The sequence below is a fragment of the Haliotis cracherodii genome, unplaced genomic scaffold (genome assembly GCF_022045235.1).
Source record: "Haliotis cracherodii isolate W230 unplaced genomic scaffold, xgHalCrac1.p SCAF_11, whole genome shotgun sequence".
Lineage (NCBI taxonomy): Eukaryota > Metazoa > Mollusca > Gastropoda > Lepetellida > Haliotidae > Haliotis > Haliotis cracherodii.
In genome coordinates, this window is record NW_027266266.1 from 41553555 (window position 1) to 41577959 (window position 24405).

At 40.1% G+C, this 24405-nt stretch overlaps 1 protein-coding gene across 1 annotated transcript in view; it reads left to right on the plus strand.

Moving 5' to 3' along the window:
• The window catches only part of LOC139456507 (sodium/calcium exchanger regulatory protein 1-like), a 48232-nt gene that overhangs the window by 16163 nt on the left and 7664 nt on the right, over positions 1 to 24405 (plus strand). The window contains exons 2-3 of the mRNA XM_071238257.1: positions 10768 to 10940; positions 14017 to 14115. Of these exons, the coding sequence (XP_071094358.1) occupies positions 10768 to 10940; positions 14017 to 14115 (272 nt within the window). The remainder of the gene's footprint in view (positions 1 to 10767; positions 10941 to 14016; positions 14116 to 24405) is intronic.

Here is a 24405-nt window from a genome sequence, read left to right on the forward strand (position 1 = left end):
CTATGTATATGGTGTATTTCTCTCAGCAAGTTGGGGCGGTTGGTTAGTCAAGTGGTTGAAGTATTCGCTCACCACAAGTAAGACCCGGAATCAATTCCCGACATGGGTACAATGTGTGAAGCCCATTTCTGGTGTCTCCCGCCGTGATATTGCTGGAATTTCGCTAAGAGCATCATAAAACCTCCCTCCCTCCCTCACTCACTCACTCACTCACAGCAAGTTGAGCAACGTGAAGATATCACATCTGACGGATGTGTTATGTCTGTAGACACTTAAAATTATGACCACATGGTTCAAAGTGGCAAAACCATTAATTGCTCTAACTGTATTCATTTCTAGTCAAATTATGGCTTATATCAATCAACGTATGTATTCAGAATAAGTACATAGAAAATGGCAAAAATACAAATAGGTTGGTCTTTCACCACATCAAACATCAACAACAAAACAACCAATTTTGTTCATTTTCATCGTTATCATTAAATGTCAACATATCAAAACGATACCGTCAGACTAATTACATAACTGCCTGTTTTGTTGGGGTGACCTTGGACTAACACTTAGTTAGAAAACATTTCCTTTAAATAATTGTAATTTATATTTTAAAGAACCTTCCTTTTCTGCTGTTTTCAAAACATTTCTTTAAAATAATTGTAAGTTGCTTTTCAAAATAACCTTTCCTCTTCAATGGAATCAGGGAAACTAGACTTGGTTTAGTTTGATCTGGACTTGCCCAGGCTTTTTGTAAAAAGAATAATATAAATCACACAGGCGACCCATAGTCAAATGAATTTTCAGATTTCAACCACGATCCTATATCCCTCCAAGAACATGTTCTGTTAATAGTTTAACGCCAGGACAAACCCTCTGTCCAGACAACCACGACCACTCTCTCCACAGTATACACTGCAGCATCTGCTCTGAGGTGTGTTTACACTGAAGACATGGCTGACATAGTGTAGGAGAACCACATCAACACCTTCTTTTGAGGGAGCAGTTAAAGCCCCACCCTGACTATAAATAGCCCGCAAGGTGGCGGTGTTTCAGTTTCGAACAATGACTGACAATGTAAACACAACCGAGTGTCGGGAGAGGTTTTTTGAAAACCATACGGGAACCAGATCACCATTGACCGTCAAACTTCGTATCAACTTGAATAACAAACCATGGATACAAAAAATGGCTCCATATCAAGATATAAGTAAATAAATTTTCTGTAGTTTTATCATAAAAAATCGAATCGATCGTGTTTGGCGTCTGCATCAATCACAGTGGGCGGAGCTTAATTACGTTAGCGCTATAAATAGCAAAGCACATGGTCATGTGTACATGTGACACATTTAATGCATTTGTGGTCAAAGTGTATTGTGTTGTATATTTTTACGGCAGAACATCAGTTTCGGTTAATGTAACAGTAACGATACTTAAATACGAAATTGACGACGCGATTCTTTCAGTTCTATCCGAAAATTACAGATACTTGCTTAGTTTTGGTCATTTGCATTCAACAGTTAGATTTATGCCACACAATAATCAGTTTATATTCATAAAACGTAAATTATTACAGATTTTTCAACTAATGTTTAGGAAGGGGCCTAACTTGAAGCACCAGAAGTTACGCCAATATTCCTCAGCTTGACTACAATAGATGAATATGTCACGTGTATCAAAATAACAATGCACATAAGCAACTGGTAAATGAGTAACGAAATATATTTCATGATTTGACCTATAGAAGGCGTATCCAGATAATATTGTACTTACGATAAACGAAAACTCCAATACACATATTCCAAGACAACTTTAATTATGAACTTCCTTCACTTTCACAGAATTTTCACACACAAAACTGAGTTTGATCATTAGATCCACACTTGTCCCATGTATTTTTGTTCGGGGTATTTGGATACACTTAGCGCACAAGTTTTAAAATAGAATCTGGGATCCCTTTCCCGTTTTGTCCACACCAATCCTTCATCTGCTCAGAGACCATATAATATTATATGGTCTCTGATCTGCTGCAACGTTTAATTCCGTTTCTTCAAGTCCAAGTATCTACGATCTCTCCAAACACTTCGTCCAGAAGCAATGTGCTCGAATCGACGAATTTCTGCAACATGGTGGCCGCACCATTCCTTAACTGCGATTGCCTGTGCCGTGTCGCGCATGGTTGACAAAAGAAGGGCGAACATACATATTCGGCTTCATCTGGTTCCACAATGAAATCTAGCTGTGACACTGATTCACTAATCCCAAGAATCGTCACTGAATTTATCAAAGTTTCTGTTGCCCTTGCAAGGGCGGGAAGAGAGGCGCCATCTTGTCGATTCGAGTTGTGAATCGGAATGATGTCAACTTGAATTGGAACTTTCTCCACGATAAAGTCACCAATGTCATAATCGAAATGACATAAGGCTCCCTGATTATCTCGAACAATTCTTCGTCAAAGTAGGCTTCACATGAAAATCTTCTGTTGCTCATATTGAAGACAAGCGAAATTGCAAAGATCTTCACAGTTGTAAGCAGCAACTCGATGCGCTCATGGGGCGTGGTTGCTAGGAGATCGCGTGGTCAGAAATGCGAAAATAAAAAGTTTTAGAAAGTAATAAAAGAAATACCCAGTGCAATGAAAAAGTACCATCTAGGGGATATTTTTTAATTATAATATTCACGAAAAAAATAATATTTTCTAAAAATGCAAAATGATTTATTAATTTATCCCAAGGTCGTAACCCTGATCACATGGTGGGCATTTGGAAGAAATCTTTACGATGACGCCGTGAATGAGGCCGTGTGTATTACATTGTTGAATTCAACTGCGCAGATATTCGTCATGAATGGAGAGAAAAATGTATCTGAGAGAAACATTGTTGCTTTGAGCTTCGAGACATAACACGACTGCCAAAGTAGCAAGCGACCTGAATGTAAGCTTGATGAAAGTAATGATGAAACCCATTTTCACGCACATGACAGAACTAATGTGAACAAATATTTATCTGAACATCGTTTCGAAGTCTGTGAGGCTGTCCGTATTTGAATATTTTTATCTCCATTCCGACGTGAAATAATATAATGTCTTCGTGTCTCAATTTTGCTGCGGCAGTGGAAAATTGCCCACCGATCTAATAAAAGAAATACTTCTACATCTACAACTGTACCGTCATAAAACCAGGTCAACTTTATCTTTGTTCCGTTGTTTATTAAAAATTCGTTTCCGAAGCAAAGCGAATCGATCTACATCATAAATTAATTCATAGACTTGATTCCAGTATCAAGTGTTTTTTTAAAATGTCATAAAATTACTTACACAATTATTGAAAGACATTTTTTGATGAGTCATATATTTTATTTCGTCCGCCCGCTCTCTGATTAGTTGAGGCTTGAGGGGAGAAACACATACAAACAATATAGATGGCCGTATGCAAATGACACTTGGCATGCCAATCAAAAGGGATCTGGGTCACTCGGACCCGCCAAGTTTCACGGATCGAGTTACTTCGGCACGAAGAGCTTCTTCGGACAAGTGAGACTTTGTCAAAATACATTGCTACTGGGCAATGAAAAAACGACAAGAAACTACTTTGATCAATTGAAAATATTTTTGACCAGGGTTTTTTACACGATCGTTGTCATCCAGATGAGGCAAGACGAACACAACGAAGAAAAACATTGTTGAAATCACCGATTGCCGTATATATTGTGAGAAATGCTATTTATAAACTGCAGATATACCGTACACCACAGGATAACGATTGGTGCCCCAACACATATTATGTTTCTTGTTCATTTACACTGCTCATATGCATTACGACAAACATATTTCGTTCTAGTCTAGAAATCTAGAACTATAATTTGTGTGTTGGATAAATCGTGGACATTCACACGGTATCATTTTATGAAGATGTGAAGACGACATGGCAGGTAGGTTTTGAAACCAAAGATGAACGCGTGTGTTGAAAAGTCTTGTAATCGTTTGTTAGATATTTATATTACCATTAAAACTTACGTCCTTGTTGTCAAACGGCCCACGTGGGTGGGTGTTTACATGACGTCACCCGTTTACGCATTAACCAATGAAATCTATGTGTTTATGATGACGTCATATTGACCTGTCAGATCACTTGTATAAGCTCCGCCCACTAGAGTGCGGTAGTTACTACCGCAGATGGGGCTTAAAGCCCCACCCTGACTATAAATAGCCCGCAAGGTGGCGGTGTTTCAGTTTCGAACAATGACTGACAATGTAAACACAACCGAGTGTCGGGAGAGGTTTTTTGAAAACCATACGGGAACCAGATCACCATTGACCGTCAAACTTCGTATCAACTTGAATAACAAACCATGGATACAAAAAATGGCTCCATATCAAGATATAAGTAAATAAATTTTCTGTAGTTTTATCATAAAAAATCGAATCGATCGTGTTTGGCGTCTGCATCAATCACAGTGGGCGGAGCTTAATTACGTTAGCGCTATAAATAGCAAAGCACATGGTCATGTGTACATGTGACACATTTAATGCATTTGTGGTCAAAGTGTATTGTGTTGTATATTTTTACGGCAGAACATCAGTTTCGGTTAATGTAACAGTAACGATACTTAAATACGAAATTGACGACGCGATTCTTTCAGTTCTATCCGAAAATTACAGATACTTGCTTAGTTTTGGTCATTTGCATTCAACAGTTAGATTTATGCCACACAATAATCAGTTTATATTCATAAAACGTAAATTATTACAGATTTTTCAACTAATGTTTAGGAAGGGGCCTAACTTGAAGCACCAGAAGTTACGCCAATATTCCTCAGCTTGACTACAATAGATGAATATGTCACGTGTATCAAAATAACAATGCACATAAGCAACTGGTAAATGAGTAACGAAATATATTTCATGATTTGACCTATAGAAGGCGTATCCAGATAATATTGTACTTACGATAAACGAAAACTCCAATACACATATTCCAAGACAACTTTAATTATGAACTTCCTTCACTTTCACAGAATTTTCACACACAAAACTGAGTTTGATCATTAGATCCACACTTGTCCCATGTATTTTTGTTCGGGGTATTTGGATACACTTAGCGCACAAGTTTTAAAATAGAATCTGGGATCCCTTTCCCGTTTTGTCCACACCAATCCTTCATCTGCTCAGAGACCATATAATATTATATGGTCTCTGATCTGCTGCAACGTTTAATTCCGTTTCTTCAAGTCCAAGTATCTACGATCTCTCCAAACACTTCGTCCAGAAGCAATGTGCTCGAATCGACGAATTTCTGCAACATGGTGGCCGCACCATTCCTTAACTGCGATTGCCTGTGCCGTGTCGCGCATGGTTGACAAAAGAAGGGCGAACATACATATTCGGCTTCATCTGGTTCCACAATGAAATCTAGCTGTGACACTGATTCACTAATCCCAAGAATCGTCACTGAATTTATCAAAGTTTCTGTTGCCCTTGCAAGGGCGGGAAGAGAGGCGCCATCTTGTCGATTCGAGTTGTGAATCGGAATGATGTCAACTTGAATTGGAACTTTCTCCACGATAAAGTCACCAATGTCATAATCGAAATGACATAAGGCTCCCTGATTATCTCGAACAATTCTTCGTCAAAGTAGGCTTCACATGAAAATCTTCTGTTGCTCATATTGAAGACAAGCGAAATTGCAAAGATCTTCACAGTTGTAAGCAGCAACTCGATGCGCTCATGGGGCGTGGTTGCTAGGAGATCGCGTGGTCAGAAATGCGAAAATAAAAAGTTTTAGAAAGTAATAAAAGAAATACCCAGTGCAATGAAAAAGTACCATCTAGGGGATATTTTTTAATTATAATATTCACGAAAAAAATAATATTTTCTAAAAATGCAAAATGATTTATTAATTTATCCCAAGGTCGTAACCCTGATCACATGGTGGGCATTTGGAAGAAATCTTTACGATGACGCCGTGAATGAGGCCGTGTGTATTACATTGTTGAATTCAACTGCGCAGATATTCGTCATGAATGGAGAGAAAAATGTATCTGAGAGAAACATTGTTGCTTTGAGCTTCGAGACATAACACGACTGCCAAAGTAGCAAGCGACCTGAATGTAAGCTTGATGAAAGTAATGATGAAACCCATTTTCACGCACATGACAGAACTAATGTGAACAAATATTTATCTGAACATCGTTTCGAAGTCTGTGAGGCTGTCCGTATTTGAATATTTTTATCTCCATTCCGACGTGAAATAATATAATGTCTTCGTGTCTCAATTTTGCTGCGGCAGTGGAAAATTGCCCACCGATCTAATAAAAGAAATACTTCTACATCTACAACTGTACCGTCATAAAACCAGGTCAACTTTATCTTTGTTCCGTTGTTTATTAAAAATTCGTTTCCGAAGCAAAGCGAATCGATCTACATCATAAATTAATTCATAGACTTGATTCCAGTATCAAGTGTTTTTTTAAAATGTCATAAAATTACTTACACAATTATTGAAAGACATTTTTTGATGAGTCATATATTTTATTTCGTCCGCCCGCTCTCTGATTAGTTGAGGCTTGAGGGGAGAAACACATACAAACAATATAGATGGCCGTATGCAAATGACACTTGGCATGCCAATCAAAAGGGATCTGGGTCACTCGGACCCGCCAAGTTTCACGGATCGAGTTACTTCGGCACGAAGAGCTTCTTCGGACAAGTGAGACTTTGTCAAAATACATTGCTACTGGGCAATGAAAAAACGACAAGAAACTACTTTGATCAATTGAAAATATTTTTGACCAGGGTTTTTTACACGATCGTTGTCATCCAGATGAGGCAAGACGAACACAACGAAGAAAAACATTGTTGAAATCACCGATTGCCGTATATATTGTGAGAAATGCTATTTATAAACTGCAGATATACCGTACACCACAGGATAACGATTGGTGCCCCAACACATATTATGTTTCTTGTTCATTTACACTGCTCATATGCATTACGACAAACATATTTCGTTCTAGTCTAGAAATCTAGAACTATAATTTGTGTGTTGGATAAATCGTGGACATTCACACGGTATCATTTTATGAAGATGTGAAGACGACATGGCAGGTAGGTTTTGAAACCAAAGATGAACGCGTTTGTTGAAAAGTCTTGTAATCGTTTGTTAGATATTTATATTACCATTAAAACTTACGTCCTTGTTGTCAAACGGCCCACGTGGGTGGGTGTTTACATGACGTCACCCGTTTACGCATTAACCAATGAAATCTATGTGTTTATGATGACGTCATATTGACCTGTCAGATCACTTGTATAAGCTCCGCCCACTAGAGTGCGGTAGTTACTACCGCAGATGGGGCTTTAAGCAGTTTCATGTCATATCAAAGGTTTTGTGACATCCTCTTTCCTCACGCTTTTCCCTTCTAAAACATCATTGCCAAAGTATTAACGTCCTCAAAAAGATTTTCAAAATGAAAAACACTGAAATCCTTGTACCAGTGCATAAATTTTATCTTGCTGGTGACTATGCTTGTCGTAAGAGGCGACTAACGGGATCAGGTGGTCAGGCTCGCTGACTTGGTTGATGCATGTCATCGATCCCAATTAGTTGCATTGATGCTCGTGATGTCAATCACTAGATTGTCTGGTTCAGACTAAATTATTTACAGCCCGCAGTCATATAGCTGGTATATTGCTGAGTGCCTCATAAACATGATTAAACAACAAACAAACAAAACAAAATCTTGGTATATGTATTTTATCTGGTTTTATCTTAGTCCTGCACCATGACTGTGGAATATATTTATTTTATGAGAGAAAAAATAATTAGATAAATATACAAAAGCAAGTCTAGCTAGCTCTGTTCTACAAATCAGCTTTAGGAACAATTTTTGTTATAATTTTAGAGGAGAGAAGAGTTTTGTGTTATATAAGATTTCATAGACTGTATGTTAGTCTAGTTTTACCTGGCAGGGCTTGATTTAAGGAACTGATTTAACTTGCACCAGGTACATGTTGACATGAAAAGCTTGTTGCACCAGACAAAACCAGGTTGCACCCTGGTGTGTGAGACACAGGTATAAACTAGTCGAAATAAGTGAGGTGAGGTGAAATGGGGTTTAACGTCGCGATTATTCCACTTATATAGCGACGTGCATGTACATGTGTGTGTTTGTGTGGCTGCTTGTACTAGTCCGGACTGATGCCGATTTATAGTGCTAGCTCACTGAGATACCATGCTGCAAATTTTGAATTTTTCGATCATACACTTGGTGCATGTAGACATAAATATTAGGATGCATTTTACAATAAAAGGTTGCACTGGTGCCTGTTTTATATATGCTTAAATCAAGCTTTGTCTGTGATAGTGATACTGGTCAGTTTCAACCACACCAGCTGATATTAAACTACATGTATTGAATATATCTGTAAAAGCCCTGATGAGTTTACTTTGTCAGATGAAGACAGGTGTTAACTGTCTCTACCAAGAATTCGGATTTTTATCCGACATCAAACTGTTGAACCTCTCCCTTACTGTGGAGGGGGGATGAGAGAGGGTGGGGAGCTGGTGAGGGGAGGGGGAGGAGGAGGGGGATAAAGTGAATCGGCCAGATGGCTGCAGGTACAGCTGCAGAGTTGAGGAAGGAGTGTGGTTAAATAGGGTGGGAGGAAGATAAAAAAGATACTTGTTGCAATGAATGTCTGGGTCCTGATGGTTTTGCCATTGAATGTGAATAAGATGTGCTCAGATCCTGAACCAGGGGTCACAGTCAAGTGATGCTCTTGTGGAAGGTGAACCACAAATCTAAATAAAACTCAATAAAGTTAGTGACTCTGCACACACAAATGGCAAAATGCAGCTTTTAAGTACACTCTGTCCATATATTCCATCACCTCAATTGACCCGTGAAGATCCGGGGTAGAATAGGTCTTCAGCAAACCATGCTTGCCGTAAATGGCGACTATGCTTGTCGTAAGAGGCAACTAACGGGATCGGGTGGTCAGGCTCACTGACTTAAAAAAAAATTGGTTGATGCATGTCTTCAAATAGGAAAAAACATTCATCATTGGGCTGGAAACTGATCAGATAGGGTACGGACCTATATACAAATATATAACATGTAATATACAAAGTTTTTGGTTTGGGTGATAATTGTTTTTAAACATTGAATGCTCTTTTTGTTATCAAAAAGGTGCATTTCAATATAATCAGTGTGTGAGTATGGTTTCACGCCGGTTTTAGCAATATTCCAGCGATATCACGGCGGGGGACACCAGAACTGGGGTTCACTAACTGTGCCCATGTCGGGAATCGAACCCAGGTCTTCGGCGTGACGAGCGAACGCTTTAACCACTAGGCTACCCGACCGCCCTCATTTCAATATAAGAAAGAGTTGTGTATAATCATGGTAATTGTTATTTTTTGCTAAATAACAACAATAGGCAGGAATCAGTCAAGTGTTCACAGATCTGTGTCACCAGTAGGACATGCAGAGTTATTAAATGTGCACTTCAGAGACTTTGTACCCGAATTAAATAGTAGTTGGAATTAAAAACTCACATTTTCAAGAGGCCACACTGCTTGCTGATACCCTTTCACACTGAGGTACCGTATTTGACGTAATAAGCGCCCACGGCGATATTTGCTAATATATTGGCTAGTGAACAATCCCAATTGGCACCCTTCCGATTAGTCAATGTACACAAGACTTTTTCGCGTATAATACGCACTCGTGTGTTATATGCACCCTTAATTATGGGCAATTAAATTCTTTAAAAATATATCTGTCGTACATAAACATTTCAGGCTGTCAGCTTAAACCACAAAATTTATCTTTCAACTCTGTTTTTTTCACCAAAATAATATTCTAATAAGAGCTCCCTGTTTCTAATTTTGAGAGCGTCCTGGGCGCTTATTACGTCGAATACGGTATATAATAAAGAGTGTCATCATCAAACTAGCTAACTGCCTCAGGCCAATATGACTGTCACCTTGGACCTATTACTAGGCCAACATGATTTGTTTGTTTGATGTTAAACGCCACACTCAGCAATATTCCACCTATATGATGGCGGTCTGTAAATAACCGAGTCTGGACCAGACAATCCAGTGATTGACATTATGTGTATCGATCCACGCAATTAGGATACGATGACATGCATCAACCAAGTCAGCGAACCTGAGCACCTGATCCCGTTAGTTGCCTCTTACAATAAGCATAGTCGCCTTTCACGGCAAGCATGGGTTGCTGAAGACCTATTCTATGCCGGATGTTCACAGGTCAGGCCAATATGAAAACACCCATATAATACCCCCAGTAACATAATAGTATAACTGACCGCCTCCGTGGTCTAGTGGTTGAGCATCCGCCCGGAGAGCGGAAGGTCCGGGGTTCGATCCCCGGAAGCGTCATACCAAAAGACGTTAAAAGATGGTACTTGTTGTTACCCTGCCTGGCGCTCAGCATTAAAGGGCTAAAACAGGGACTGGTCGGCTCGGAGTCAGTATACTGTGTCTGATTGGGGTATTCATGTTAAACTGCGGCATGGTATCTCAGTGTGCTAGCACTATAAATCGGCATCAGTCCGGACTAGTACAAGCAGCCACACACACACGTGCATGCATGTCGCTATATAAGTGCAATAATCTTGGACGCGACGTTAAACCCAATTTCACCTCACCTCACCTAATAGTATAACTGAAATATTGAAACGCACCAGTATATAACTGAAATTTTATTAAGCCAACTTACTGACTAATTGTCCTTTTATCTTTGCAGGTGTTGGGCTTGTCACAAGAAAGATGGCTGGAGCCTTGAAGCCGAGCCAGGAGGTCAAGGTTGAAGGAGATAAATGGGAGATTAAAACTTCCTCCACATTCAAGAGCTCCGAGCTGAAATTCACCGTTGGGACAACATTTGACGAAAATACACCAGACGGCAGGAAGTGCAAGGTAGGATCTTTGATATTGTCAAAGTCTGAGCTACTTGTATTTCGACAAAGTTGTAACTTTGGTTTCTTTTGAACAGGGGCACATGTGGCCCAGTCGTCTTAGATGTCACAATTCCCTATGCAGAGTTGCATCCCTTGAGCATGCCAGAATTCTGTGATTTGGGGTTCAAATCCTAGTTCACCCCCATTATGTTTCTAGGTTTGTCAGCATCATACACAAGCTCATCGGTTAAAAGTCTGTGACCTGCATCCCTTGATGCATCGGCTTTACTTTCACGCTAAGCTGACACGTTGTAATATCATGGAATACTATTCAAAGCGGCCCAAAAAAAGTATGAGAATCTGTACTTTACTAAGAAAGTGTTATTCCAAATATAACATTTGTTACATCTGACCACTTTCTAAATGGCATTGTGTGTGTTCATGCCAATTTATAGTTCATATACAATAGCCATGTTTTGAAATTGTATCCTGTAAAAAGTTTCTGGAGAACCATTTCTTTAGTTTGCAACTCGAAGACCGCACCCATGGTCTCGTGGTAAAGTACTCGACTTTAAAGGGCTAAAACAAGGACTGGTCGGCTTGGAGTCGTGTGTTATATGCACCCTTAATTATGGGCAATTAACGCTGCACTCAGCAATATTCCACCAATATATTCTGTAAATAATCGAGTCTGGACCAGACAATCCAGTGATTGACATTATGTGTATCGATCCACGCAATTAGGATACGATGACATGCATCAACCAAGTCAGTGAACCTGACCACCTGATCCCATGGTAAAGTACTCGATTTTAAAGGGCTAAAACAAGGACTGGTCGGCTTGGAGTCAGTATACTGTGTCTGAGTGGGGTAAGCATGTAAAACTGTGGCATGGAATCTCAATGGGCTAGTATGATAAATCGGCATCAGTCCGAACTACTACAAGGAGACACATGTGCATGCACATTGCTATGTAGGTGCAATAATCTTGGACATGACGATAAGCCCCATTTCACCTCTTTGCAACGTGACACGACTCAGTACTTGTGACTATCTGGTTAAAATGTGTTCATCAGGGACCAGCAGTTCCTTTGACATTTAACAAAATAACATCAGTGTCATATGTAGATAATTTTTTTACATGACCGCGAAATTGACGTTCATAAGTGTATGAACAACACAATTTGACGTTCATAAGTTTTTCACGAGTCCGTGTTCTTGAAATGACGTAAACACTGACGGACGCATTCCTGGGGAAACCCCTGGGAATTCCCTAGCACGAAAACATGCATAAGCGTTCTTTCTGATCATTTAGAGCCTTTATTCTTGGTCTCAGCGTTTCAGTATACTTTGGGAAATGTCAGGGAGCGTGACTGCATGATTGTTCACGAATATCCTCGCTACGGCCCATCCTAATGAACAAATGAAGAAATGCACATCTAAACTATCGTAGTATCGACTCGATCCGTGCCTAGGCTGACATTGACCGCCTCCAGCGATCTATGAATTTACCTTTGTGTCTTTTTGACGCATCTTTATTCACCTTTCAATGATCGGCCAGTTGATCAATGATGACTAACACATGTAACCGCCAAAGGTTCATCAACAACTTTGGAAATCTCTCCCGTCACGTTTATCGTGTCAGCCATTTTGACGTCTTGTATTTGATGTAAATGTATTACGACGCGCTGTCATTGTGACTAACTTTCTGAGGTAGTTCTTTACAGACCTTTCTCATCTAATGAGGATATGATTTGAACACATGTGCTGCGTAAGATGTTTCTGGAGAGCAAGTTGTGCATCCATACGTCCATGTCACCTCTCTTTTTGAGGGACTATTTTACTCCGCGATATAGCTGGTTGTTGTATGGCTGTCAGTGTAAACATGAAGTCACACGTACTAAATAAAATTGTGTTTAGATCTAGGCCTACATCTTTTGAGGTAAGAAATTGTGATAAAAAAATGATAAGAATTGACCTTCACTTTGTGTGAGTTCATTGGAGTATGAACCTTCATAGAGTGTAGGGCCAAACATTGTATGAACGTCATCGCAAGCTCCGACGTTCATACAGTTTGGCCCTCACTCTATGAAGGTTCATACTCCAATGAACTCACACAAAGTGAAGGTCAATTCTTAAATATTTAAAAAAATCCCAGGCAAAAGAAAGTATACACTTATAAATTGGATATTTTCCAAAAAATTACAAACATTATCAAAAAAATTTCTAGTCTGAAAACAGTACTAGACTGAAACACTGCAAACTTCAGGTGCAAAACACAACTATGACCAAACCCTGAACAAACAAATCCCCATCACGTAAATATTTCTTGTTTCTTTCATTTTTAGCCACCATCAAACATGGGTGTATACTTTCTATCGCCCGTCTGTTTAAATTGCCTCAGCTGTTATATTGCTGATATAGATAGTTTGTTATATATATGAAAAGATTTAAGGGACGGCGATCATTTTCCCAGCTGTATGTTAAGAATCAATTGCATAGTTTTATCTAGGATTCCAAACTACTGTATTCAATGTAATAAGCACCCAGGGCGCTCTCAAAATTAGAAATAGGGGGCTCTTATTAGAATGTTATTTTGGTGGAAAACACAGAGTTGAAAGATAAATTTCGTGGTTTATGCTGATGGCCTGAACTGTTTATATACGACAGATATATTTTTCCAGAATTTAATTGCCCATGATTAAGGGTGCATGTAACACACGAGTGTGTATTATACACGAATAAATAAGTCTTGTGTACATTGATCAATCAGACTGGGTGCTAATTGGGATTGTTCACTTGCCAATATATTAGCAAATATCTCTGTGGGCGCTTATTAGAGTAGGGCGCTTATTACGTCGAATATGGTAAGTGCCCATAGCAGGCAAATTTAGCACAAATTGGGATATTGTTCAAAAATGGATTTTTTTACTTGTTTTATTTCCATAAATTCTAAGGTTTTGGGACATTTTTGTTCAAATGGGGACTTTTTCCTGTCATTTGCTGCAGGCTTGGGGTCAGTTATCGGCCTCTGAGCAGGTACAGGTAAACCCTAGTGCTGTTCTCTATCTATGTATCTGTTTGCTTGTTCACAGACCACAGCCTCTCTGGACGGTCAGAAACTAACATTAGAACAAAAAGGTGACGTGGACTCAACGATAGTAAGAGACTACAATGGCAGTGACATGCTAATGGTAAGTACTGTTTAGTCATTGGTAAAGTGTCCCAGAAACGCATTGAACCATTGGTTCGCTTGCGATCTGAGATTGTTGTCACACTGGTGGATAGTGGTCAGGAAAAGGTATCAAATCAGATGATACCCTGGGCCCATTCTCCATAGATTCATTCCGGAAGTGACCGCCTCTGTGGTCCAATGGTAGAGCGTCCACCCGGAGAGTGGAAGGTCCGGGGTTTGATCCCCAGCCGCGTCATACCAAAAGACGTTAAAAGAAGGTACCCTGTCTGGCGCTCGGCATTAAGGGGCTAAAACAAGGACAGGTCGGCTCGGTGTCAGTATACTGTGTCTGAGTGGGGTATTCATGTTAACCTGCGGCATGGTATCTCAGTGGGCTAGCACTATAAATCGGCATCAGTCCGGACTAGTACAAGCAGCCACACATGTTAAACCCCATTTCACCTTACATCACCTCATTCCGGAAGTGGCGTGACCACCTCCATGTCTCTCGTCACTTTGTTTGTTTGTTTGTTTGTTTGTTGTTTAGCGCAGCACACAGCAATATTACAGCTATATGATGGTGGTCTGAAAATAATTGAGTCTGGACCAGGGAATCCAGTGATTGATATCATGAGCACTGGGATACAATGCATCACCCAAATCAGGGAGCCTGGCCACATGATCCTGTTAGTAACGTCTTCCCACATGCATTGGTTGCTAAACACCAACTCTGACCCAGATCTACACAGGTTTCATATTGGAGTTAAAGATCTGATTTTAATGAGATTGCAATCTATCATTTGCTGCTGCTGCTGTTGCTTATTTATGAGGATGCTGCACTGACTGGATACCGGTACTCAGCTGATAACTTGTTGGATTCACACTTTTATCAAGTGATAAATTTAGATATAGTTTGAGAAAAAAATTACATTAATGATCTCAAAGATAATGCCAAAAAGACAGACAGATCGGATAATGAGCAGGCACCTTTATGAAAAATAAAATACCTCTATATTGCAACAAACTAGTAAGGAATAGTAATATGAACACACAATGCCATTTAGAAAGTGATCAAATGTAAAAAAAAAGAGTTATATTTGGGATAACACTTTCTTAGTTAAGTACAGATTCTAGTACTTATTTGAGTTGAGTCCCATCTAACATTTAAATAGTAATATGATCATGATGATAAAAAAAAAGAAATTTGATACATACACAAAGTTTGGAAATGAGACTTAGATCTTTTCAATACTTGTTTTTTATTTGCACACATTTCTATACATGTCTAAATTACGCAGAGCATATTTATCATCCTTAAATAGCAGCCATTGAAGCTAATAAATATACATTGCCTAAATTTGTCAGATTATTTACTCAACAAACTTCACATTAAGCAAATAAATCATAACAAGTCAAATGGGTGGGTTTTTTCCTAGAGACAGCCATGACATTTGTTTGCTCCGTGCGATGACATTGCCTAGCTTATGCTGCCTGTCAATCATGTACGGGACAGTGATCAATTTCTTTGCACCAACTAGTGTTGATTTGATATTGATGTACATGACATGTTGCTAATTTCAGCCTCGGTGTTGTTAATTTCTGATGTACATTTCAAAGGTGAAAGACCTTTGTAAATGCTGTCATTCAAGGTGTTAATTTCAGCATCTCCATAATATATTTCAACAGTGTCCTTATTAACAAGCTCTCAAAATGTAATCTCTTGTTAGAAGTGGGTTGTTTCAAAATAAATACTTTAACCAAGGCATTAATGTCAGAAAAAAGGTGTAAAACTGCTTATCGGGAAAGTGACAAGTTTTGAAATTCTATCCATCACTCATCTGTGGGTTTTCTATATAAAGAGTATCAGTACCAGGCCAGACATGATATTTTTATAGGAGTCACATCTTTAAGGTTAGCTCTCCCACTCAACAATTCACAGGCCCGACCAACATTAAGTGTTGATACAGCCATTTTCCTGAGGCAAGGGAGTTAACTGACTATAAAAGTCCGGTTTCTAGGCTGGAATTTCTGGGGTCGATCGTTGCGTCACCAGTGGTTATGACAAGTTGGTGTCCCTTCTATGCCTCTCCTATAGGCCAATCAGATTCAACCTCTTGTATCACTTGCATTTGCTTCAAACAAAATGGCAGCGCCAAGTCAAGACGATCTGATAAATAATCATGATCTATACTGTGAGAAAACAGGTCTTAAAGTGCATCAAATCACGTGAGCACCTTGATTATGAACAAGAAAACATTTAGAAAATATCTGTTGACGCCGAGTTGGAGGTGCACATCCTTTCCAAATCCTGCAATCGACTGAAATCTGCATGACATTTTACAAACCGGATTTTGAATTTGTTATGCTATTTTGATTGGACTATGCATAGACTCGTTAGTCCAGCCAAAATATAACTCGATAACACCAGCCTAGTTCGGCAAGGATGGAAACTGGATTTCAGTTAACTCCCTTGGCTCAGGATGATTGGACACAGCAGGTAAAGTTAGGTGCAGTTTGCAAACACAAGTTAACATGCTAGATCAATGCAATTTATCAGTGAAGCCTTGTTTGTTTGGATACGTTTTTGTTTAGATATTTAATGTGTTTTATTACAGACATTTAGTATGCCGGATTATATGTATAAATATTCCATATGCATAAATGTTTACCATGCTTCAATATTAAAGGGGGGGCACGGGTTGCCCTGTCGTCTAAGGCGCCACGATTTGCTGTGCAGAGTTGCATCCAGTGGACACTCCAGAAACCTATGATCGTGGGTTCGAATCCCAGTTCGCCCTGATTATGTTTCTAGGTTTGTCAGCACCATACCCGTGCTCGTGGGTTTCACCGAAGTGATAAACGTCTGAGACCTGCATCACTTCGGGCTTTCCTCCCACATTAAGCTGACACGCCGCCATATAACTGGAATTGGAATTGGTTAAACACAACTCACTCACTCAATACTAAAGGACATAGCCCTGTAACAATTCAGATTTGGGTATAGGAGATATCTTGATCTGACTGTATGAACATGAAGTACCTTAGTCCTAATTATCCCCCCAGGAATTTAAACAAGTAAGAAACCAAAAGGGTATTTAGTGGGAGACAATGTCATCGGTAATTTTACCGATTGTGGAAATGATTTACATATTTGAGCTAGTCACTGTGGTACACTGCTGATGATTAATCTGCTCCAGCTGCAAAAGCATGTCAGTCATGCTGACAGTGATTGACACATTGTCATGTGTATCTGTGTCACACGTCATACAGGAAGCCAGTGGAGGGAGAGAGTCATGGGTCCCCAGTGGAGGGGAGGGTCACACGTCACACAGAACCCAGTGGAGGGTTAGGGTCACATGTCATATAAGAACCCAGTGGAGGGGGAGGGAGAGAGCACCCAGTGGAGGGGGAGGGTCTCACGTCATACAAGAACCCAGTGGAGGGGGAGAGTCACACGTCATACAAGAACCCAGTGGAGGGGGAGAGTCACACGTCATACAAGAACCCAGTGGAGGGGGAGAGTCACACGTCATACAAGAACCCAGTGGAGGGGGAGAGTCACACGTCATACAAGAACCCAGTGGAGGGGGAGAGTCACACGTCATACAAGAACTCAGTGGAGGGGGAGGGAGAGAGCACCCAGTGGAGGGGGAGAGTCACACGTCATACAAGAACCCAGTGGAGGGGGAGGGTCACATGTCATACAAGAACCCAGTAGAGGGGGAGGGTCACACGTCATACAAGAACCCAGTGGAGGGGGAGGGTCACAAGTCATACAAGAACCCAGTGGAGGGGGAGGGTCACACGTCATACAAGAACCCAGTGGAGGGGGAGGGTCACAAGTCATACAAGAACCCAGTGGAGGGGGAGGGTCACACGTCATACAAGAACCCAGTGGAGGGGGAGGGTCACATGTCATACAAGAACCAAGTGGAGGGGGAGGGAGGGAGGGAGAACCCAATCGAAGATGACACATTCCTGATATAGTTTTATAGGTGAACATTTAGAAGTGAAATCATGTTTTAACTCTAAAACTTATTCTTTATTGATTTGTTTGCAGGAGAAATAACAAGAATCCAAAAAGCAAATTACTTCAAAACTATTTCCATTTATCTAGAACTTGTATGTAAACTTTTGATCTCAAAATCCACGCCTTCCTTTCCAAAAAGCTCTCAGTATCAGTACTTACAAGAAGACAGCACAACATCTTATATATCACCAGTGTCAACTTGTGCAACAATAACTTGTAAATCTGCCATCGTTCTGAGGTGACCCGTAATGGGATGTCCTCAGATCTTTGTTTAGCGGTAGGAAAGGAGATTGCTCAATCTGTCTTTTTGTAGAAGCTGAAGCACCTATAGCTTTGTCAACTGTCACCTGGTGAGACAAGTGCGTGTGTGCGTGCGTGTGTGCGTGCATGCGTGTGTGCGTGCGTGCCTGCGTGCCTGGGTGCGTGCGTGTTGCTTAACGCCCCACTCAGCAAAGTATCTGCTATATAACAGCAGCCTGTAAATAATAAAATCTGGCCCAAGAAATCAGGGTATAATCACAGGCAATCAAGTCACCAAGTCTGAGACCCAAACCATAAAGTCACCTCTTCAACCAGCATAGTTCCATTTGGGGCGGTCTGGTAGCCTAGTGGTTAAAGCGTGTGGTAAGCCCATTTCTGGTGTCCCCCGCCGTGATATTGCTGGAATATTGCTAAAAGCAGCGTAAAACCATACTCACTCACTCACTGCTTGGGACCTTTTTTAAATTGGTTTCCTCACACAGTCAAGGAGTATGTTGCCCTCATCATGAATGTTTTGATATCATAAAAACCCAAGTGGAAGCGTTTTATATATCAACCGAAAAAATGAAATTTTAAACATCATTTATCAACATTTTTATGTTTCAAACATGCTTTTCATGTACCTTAGGAAATGGTATCAAAATGTTACTGGCGTACAGTAATTGAAAAAGACATTCTTCAAACCATTGTGACTTATCAGCGCCCCTGTAGCCAAGTGGTACACTCACTAGGCTACAGATAAGAAAGTTGTGCGTTCGATACTCTGAAATATGAAGAAAACATTTGTCATTTGATTTAACATTTACATTGTGTTCAAATGCAAAATAAATTTCTAGCGAGAAACATTAATATGCTACAGTCTAAACTGAAGTTGTATTATTAAATTCCCAGGGATATTATAACATCTCTGTTTATGAGATTTATCCCAACTGGAGAACAAGAGGATGATGTCAATGGAGGTTTATAAATGCAGACTGCACTGTGTTTTAATCATGAAGTGATAATGATCGTGTATTACAGTAATGAAGTGTATGTGTACTTGTCCCTGGATACAGTAACTGCTGAGTGTTATATTAAAACATAAGCCGAATGATGAGTAGTGAGTGAGTGAGTGAGTGAGTGAGTTGGGTTTAACGCCGCTTTTAACAGTATTCCAGTTATATCACGGCGTGTCAGCTTAATGTGGGAGGAAAGCTGCAGGTCTCGGACGTTTACCACTTCGGTGAAACCCACAAGCACGGGTATGGTGCTGACAAACCTAGAAACATAATCGGGGCGAACCGGGATTCGAACCCACAATCATAGGTTTCTGGCGTGCCCAAGGGACGCAACTCTGCACAGCGAATGGCGGCGCCTTAGACGACTGGGCCACCCGTGCCCCCCGAATGATGAGTAAACTGAGCATTGTCGGAGAGAATTTCTTTTTCTTTTTTTTTCTTTTACTTTTCCAGTAAAGTAAGTGGTCCAGGCTGTTGTGTTATCTGAAGTGTGCACAAATGCAGTGGAGGAAAAAACTAAATCGCACCATGTTTTTTATTTGAGTGTTTACTATGACTCAACTACAAAATCAATACGTTCAATATATAATACCAGAGTAGTTGGGTTGTAGAACCTGTGATGTATTGATTTATTATCTGTGGAAGGAACCTTTTCAAGGACAGTAAGCTATAAGCAGAAGCCAGTCAATTATGTTTTCAGACCAATGAATTTTAGTGATGGGACGATACACCAGCTGTGATCCGATACATATCACGATACCTTGCTCTTTATCGGATACATACCATGATACTTGCAGGTGCTCTTATCGGTGGTGTGTAAGCCATCTTTTTGATAGACAGGATGGCCAAATACCTGCCACACTGACAATTTACAGTTGGCAATGTCATGTATGGCACAATAAATGAAAATATTTACCTTTTCACTACTAATAAGTACTTGATGTAACAGTTATTAATGAAAACATTTTAGGTTAGAATCAATATTTTTTTACTTAGTGTACAACTGTGAGCAATACTTGTATTGATAAGTAAAAACTCGTAATGCATCGTTGTATCGTCCCACTACTTATGAATATATACTGTATGTGTATAATGCACATATAAGGTCACACATATTTTTTCCCTTGCTTTACAGATTTTTTTGTTGTAAAAAACCTGTTGGTAGGTGGAGTAAATTTTTTTTAAAAAGGTGTTGTTTGTTTACATTGATGCAAAATTATTAAAAATGGTTTTTGTTTAGAATAAAACATGGGGTTGCAATATTCTATCAGTTTATCGGCTGGATAAAAAAGGGGCAAATTGTTCATTTATTTTTGTTCATTTCAACAAAATCTACAGTCAGCGGATCCTAAAGCAAGTAAAAAAAGTGTGACCTTACACCCAAAAGTTCCTGCAGCAGTCGTATCCTTTGGAGAGTACAGAGAGAAAACATACAGAATGCAATCTTACCAGAATCATATTTTTTGTCCCGATTTAATACTATTCTGAAAAATACTCCATAAGAGGTCACATCAGGTGAACCCTGAGCAAACTTTGACCGCCCAATCAAAATGAAGGGCTACAGCTTATAAGCCAATCAGATGTCAGCTTCCTGAAAAGGGCGTTTCATTGTGTGAGTGTGGAGTAGTATCCAGACGATATCACAGTTAAATAACTTGTGCCTGGTAACAGCAACCACTGGGAAACACTACATCCGGTAGGTCTCGTATAACTGCTGCAGCAATTAGCACTCACACAGGGAATAATCTGGCGTAAACACTGCGAGACAAATTTCAGTTAAAAACAGAAACAAGTGCCATAATATGACCTCATGTATACTTCATTCAGTACAATGTTACTAAAAGCTAAGACTGGTATTCTGCAATATACCGCTTTTCAAACAATATTGCAATATTCTTTCTGTGTTTTGTTGAATTGGGTAAAACAAAACTATATCGTTTTGTGATCACTTGTATTGTTTGGCCTAAAAGCTGCACAGAAAGTCATTCACAAATGATGTTTCAATAAAAAATTGATTGAAGATTGAAGGGCTTTTTCTATCATGTTGGTATTTCCTCTGTATCCATGACTACGAAATGGCTTGACTGACTTTGCTGACTTTGACATCTTAATATTTTCTTTAGTATGTAGTAAGTAGGATCTGCATGTACAAACAGTGTCGTATGTATCGCAATACAGATACCTGTTTTGCAGTATAGTGCAGTACAATTCTTTGGCCAATACGCAGCCCTAGCAAATAGTGTGAGGCAAATTTCAAAAGCTCCTCTTTGCCATGTCCAATACATAGGCAACTGCTATAGCTTCTGTAAACTCTATACTGCACCACCTTGCCAAAAGCAGATTCTTTGCTAACATTTGAGATGTCTCACTATCAATATTTGACAAACCCTCAATAGCCTTTTTTATCCATAGAAAACCCCCACAGAACTCAAATGTTCAGAAACATGTACGTCGGTCTGGTCTCATGGGAGTCCAAAGGTGATGATACAATGAACTGTTATGCCTGTCTGGTAGTGGAAGATTTATTACAGAACAGTTCAGCACATAACAGTAACTGTGATTGCACAACTAGCCTACTAGGGCTGGGAAGGGTAACTCAGGGTACTCGGGTCACGTGGTGGCAGAGTAGGACCCCTGTACCCACAGGACTACCCAGACCCGTTGTTAGTCACGTGATATGTTGTATAATTACAAAACTTGTCTAGTACTCCATGAAATAGTCTACAGTCACGAATGTTCACATTGCTTTCGGACTATTCACGCATTCCTTCTGACTTATATATTTTTGAAGAAAGATACAGCTTCAGTCAACTTCAGTTATGCATGACCAGATAGTTTTTATAAGTGTACCTAAATACTTTTGGCCAGCACTGTGGTCAATCAGTTCCGTATCGGACATTTTGTACCGATCTCTTGAGACCTACAGCAGGTACCTGGGTAGGGTCGGGTAATAGGGGGGTGGGTACCTGGGTAGTAAATTTCGTCTCGCTCCAGCCCCATTGTCTACACTCCAACTGGTATAGTAGTAGGCTCAAAGAAACCCTCTGTCTGTGTGTATGATTTTTATGTGTGTGTGTGTGTGTGTGTGTGTGTGTGTGTGTGTGTGGAGGGGGGGGGGGGGGGGGTCTGTGTGTAGGTTTGTGTGTGTGAACTGAATGCATAACGCATCAATGTACCATACATATATATGGGTAAAATCATGCATACATACATAATTTCGGGGGGGGGGGGGGGGGGGGGCGTAAATAATATAGTGCCTTTCAAGCTCAGGTAAAGAGTTGGTCAGGCATTATTTTAACACCATTTTTATTAAGTTTCAACACTTGTAACTGAGCACAGAGTACTCGTAAATGTGTTTTGCTGAAAAAACAAGCTCGCTCTCTTAGAGGGCTCCCATGGATCAGTCGGGCTTTACGACCTGCCATTACCTATGTCCATGGCTACAAACAACAGATTGCCTGACTCAAGTGTTATGAAGAAGTTCACTGACTCTTTGCACAGACTGAATAAACATTCAGAATATATGTCAGCACAGAGGTGACAGCAAGAGGCTTATCCCGTCAGCTCTGTGTCGCACATGAGCAGTCTTTTAATGAGAGGTCTACATCAGACCATGTGTCACGCACGTTGTTAATAAGTTAATCAATAAATGAGCCTAACATGGTTGCACATTAATGTAAAAAGCTGGTAAGTAGTATGATCAAGATAGATCTGTTGATATCTGGTGGATGTGGGGAAAGGTGTGTTGTGTAGGTTTCAGTGTGTGTGTGTGTGTGTGTGAGTGTGTGTGTGTGTGTGTGTGTGTGTAGGAGAGTGTGTGTGTGTGTGTGTAGGAGTGGTGTGCAGGGGGAGAGTGTGTGTGGTGTGTATGTAGGAGTGTGTGTGGGGGGGAGTGTGTGTGTGTGTAGGAGAGTGTGTGTGGTGTGTATGAAGGTGTGTGTGTGTGTGTACATGTGTGTACATGTGTGTGATGTGTTTGTGTGTAGGAGAGTGTGTGTGTGTGTAGGAGTGGTGAGCAGGGGGAGAGTTTGTGTGGTGTGTATGTAGGAATGTGTGTGTGTGTGTGTGTGTGTGTGTGTGTGTGTGTGTGTGTGTGTAGGAGTGGTGTGCAGTGGGAGAGTGTGTGTGTGTGTGTGTGTGTGTGTGTGTGTGTGTGTGTGTGTGTGTGTGTGTGTGTGTGTGTGTGTGTGTGTGTGATGCTGTTTAAACCTCCCTATCTGTTGTTCAAGTTTTGAAAATGTCCCTGTAAAAGTGTTTGAAATAGGACCTAAACGTCAGTAGGCCTGTGGCATGGAGGTCTCGTGTCGGGACTGTAGTTTCAAAGTTGTATGGGTCCTTATGGTAAACTTACGTGTCTTTTTATTTGTCACATAAAGCTTCATTTTTTTTAATGATTGCCTGAAGAGTTTAGTCAGTGCCTGCAGCTTTTGAAAGTTTGCAGGTCCAGCTGGCATCCTGCCAACTTTTTTAGTTGCATACACTGTTCCTGTATGAACATGTTAAGTTATTAATGTTTCACTAGATACACAGCTGAAGCGTATGGAAGCAGATACGACTGACTGACCAAGTTGGTATAGGTAGGAAAGGAAGGAAACATTTATTATTATGAATGCATTTTCAAAGAGTGAGTGAGTAAGGTTTTATGCAGCCTTTAGCAATATTCCAGAATACGATGGGGGAAACCAGAAATGGGCTTCACACATTGTACCATGTGGGGAGTTGAACCCAGTCCTTTGGCGTGCCAAGAGAACTCTTTAACCACAAGGCTATGTCACCAACCCTCATTTTTAAGGAAATGTGATTGTGAACTTTTATGACATGAAAGGCAATTAAATCTTTCATTGTCATGATATTTTTAATATCAATGTGTAATAATGTGTTAAATATTGGTTCATTTGTCCCATGTATAATTAAGCCTCAACTGTTTAAGACATCCCGCTTTACAGGGCCTTGCGCTAAAATTAATCCAGCAGGGCAGACTACGAAGTGTGAAAACAATTCCGCAGGCTGAAGGTTGCAA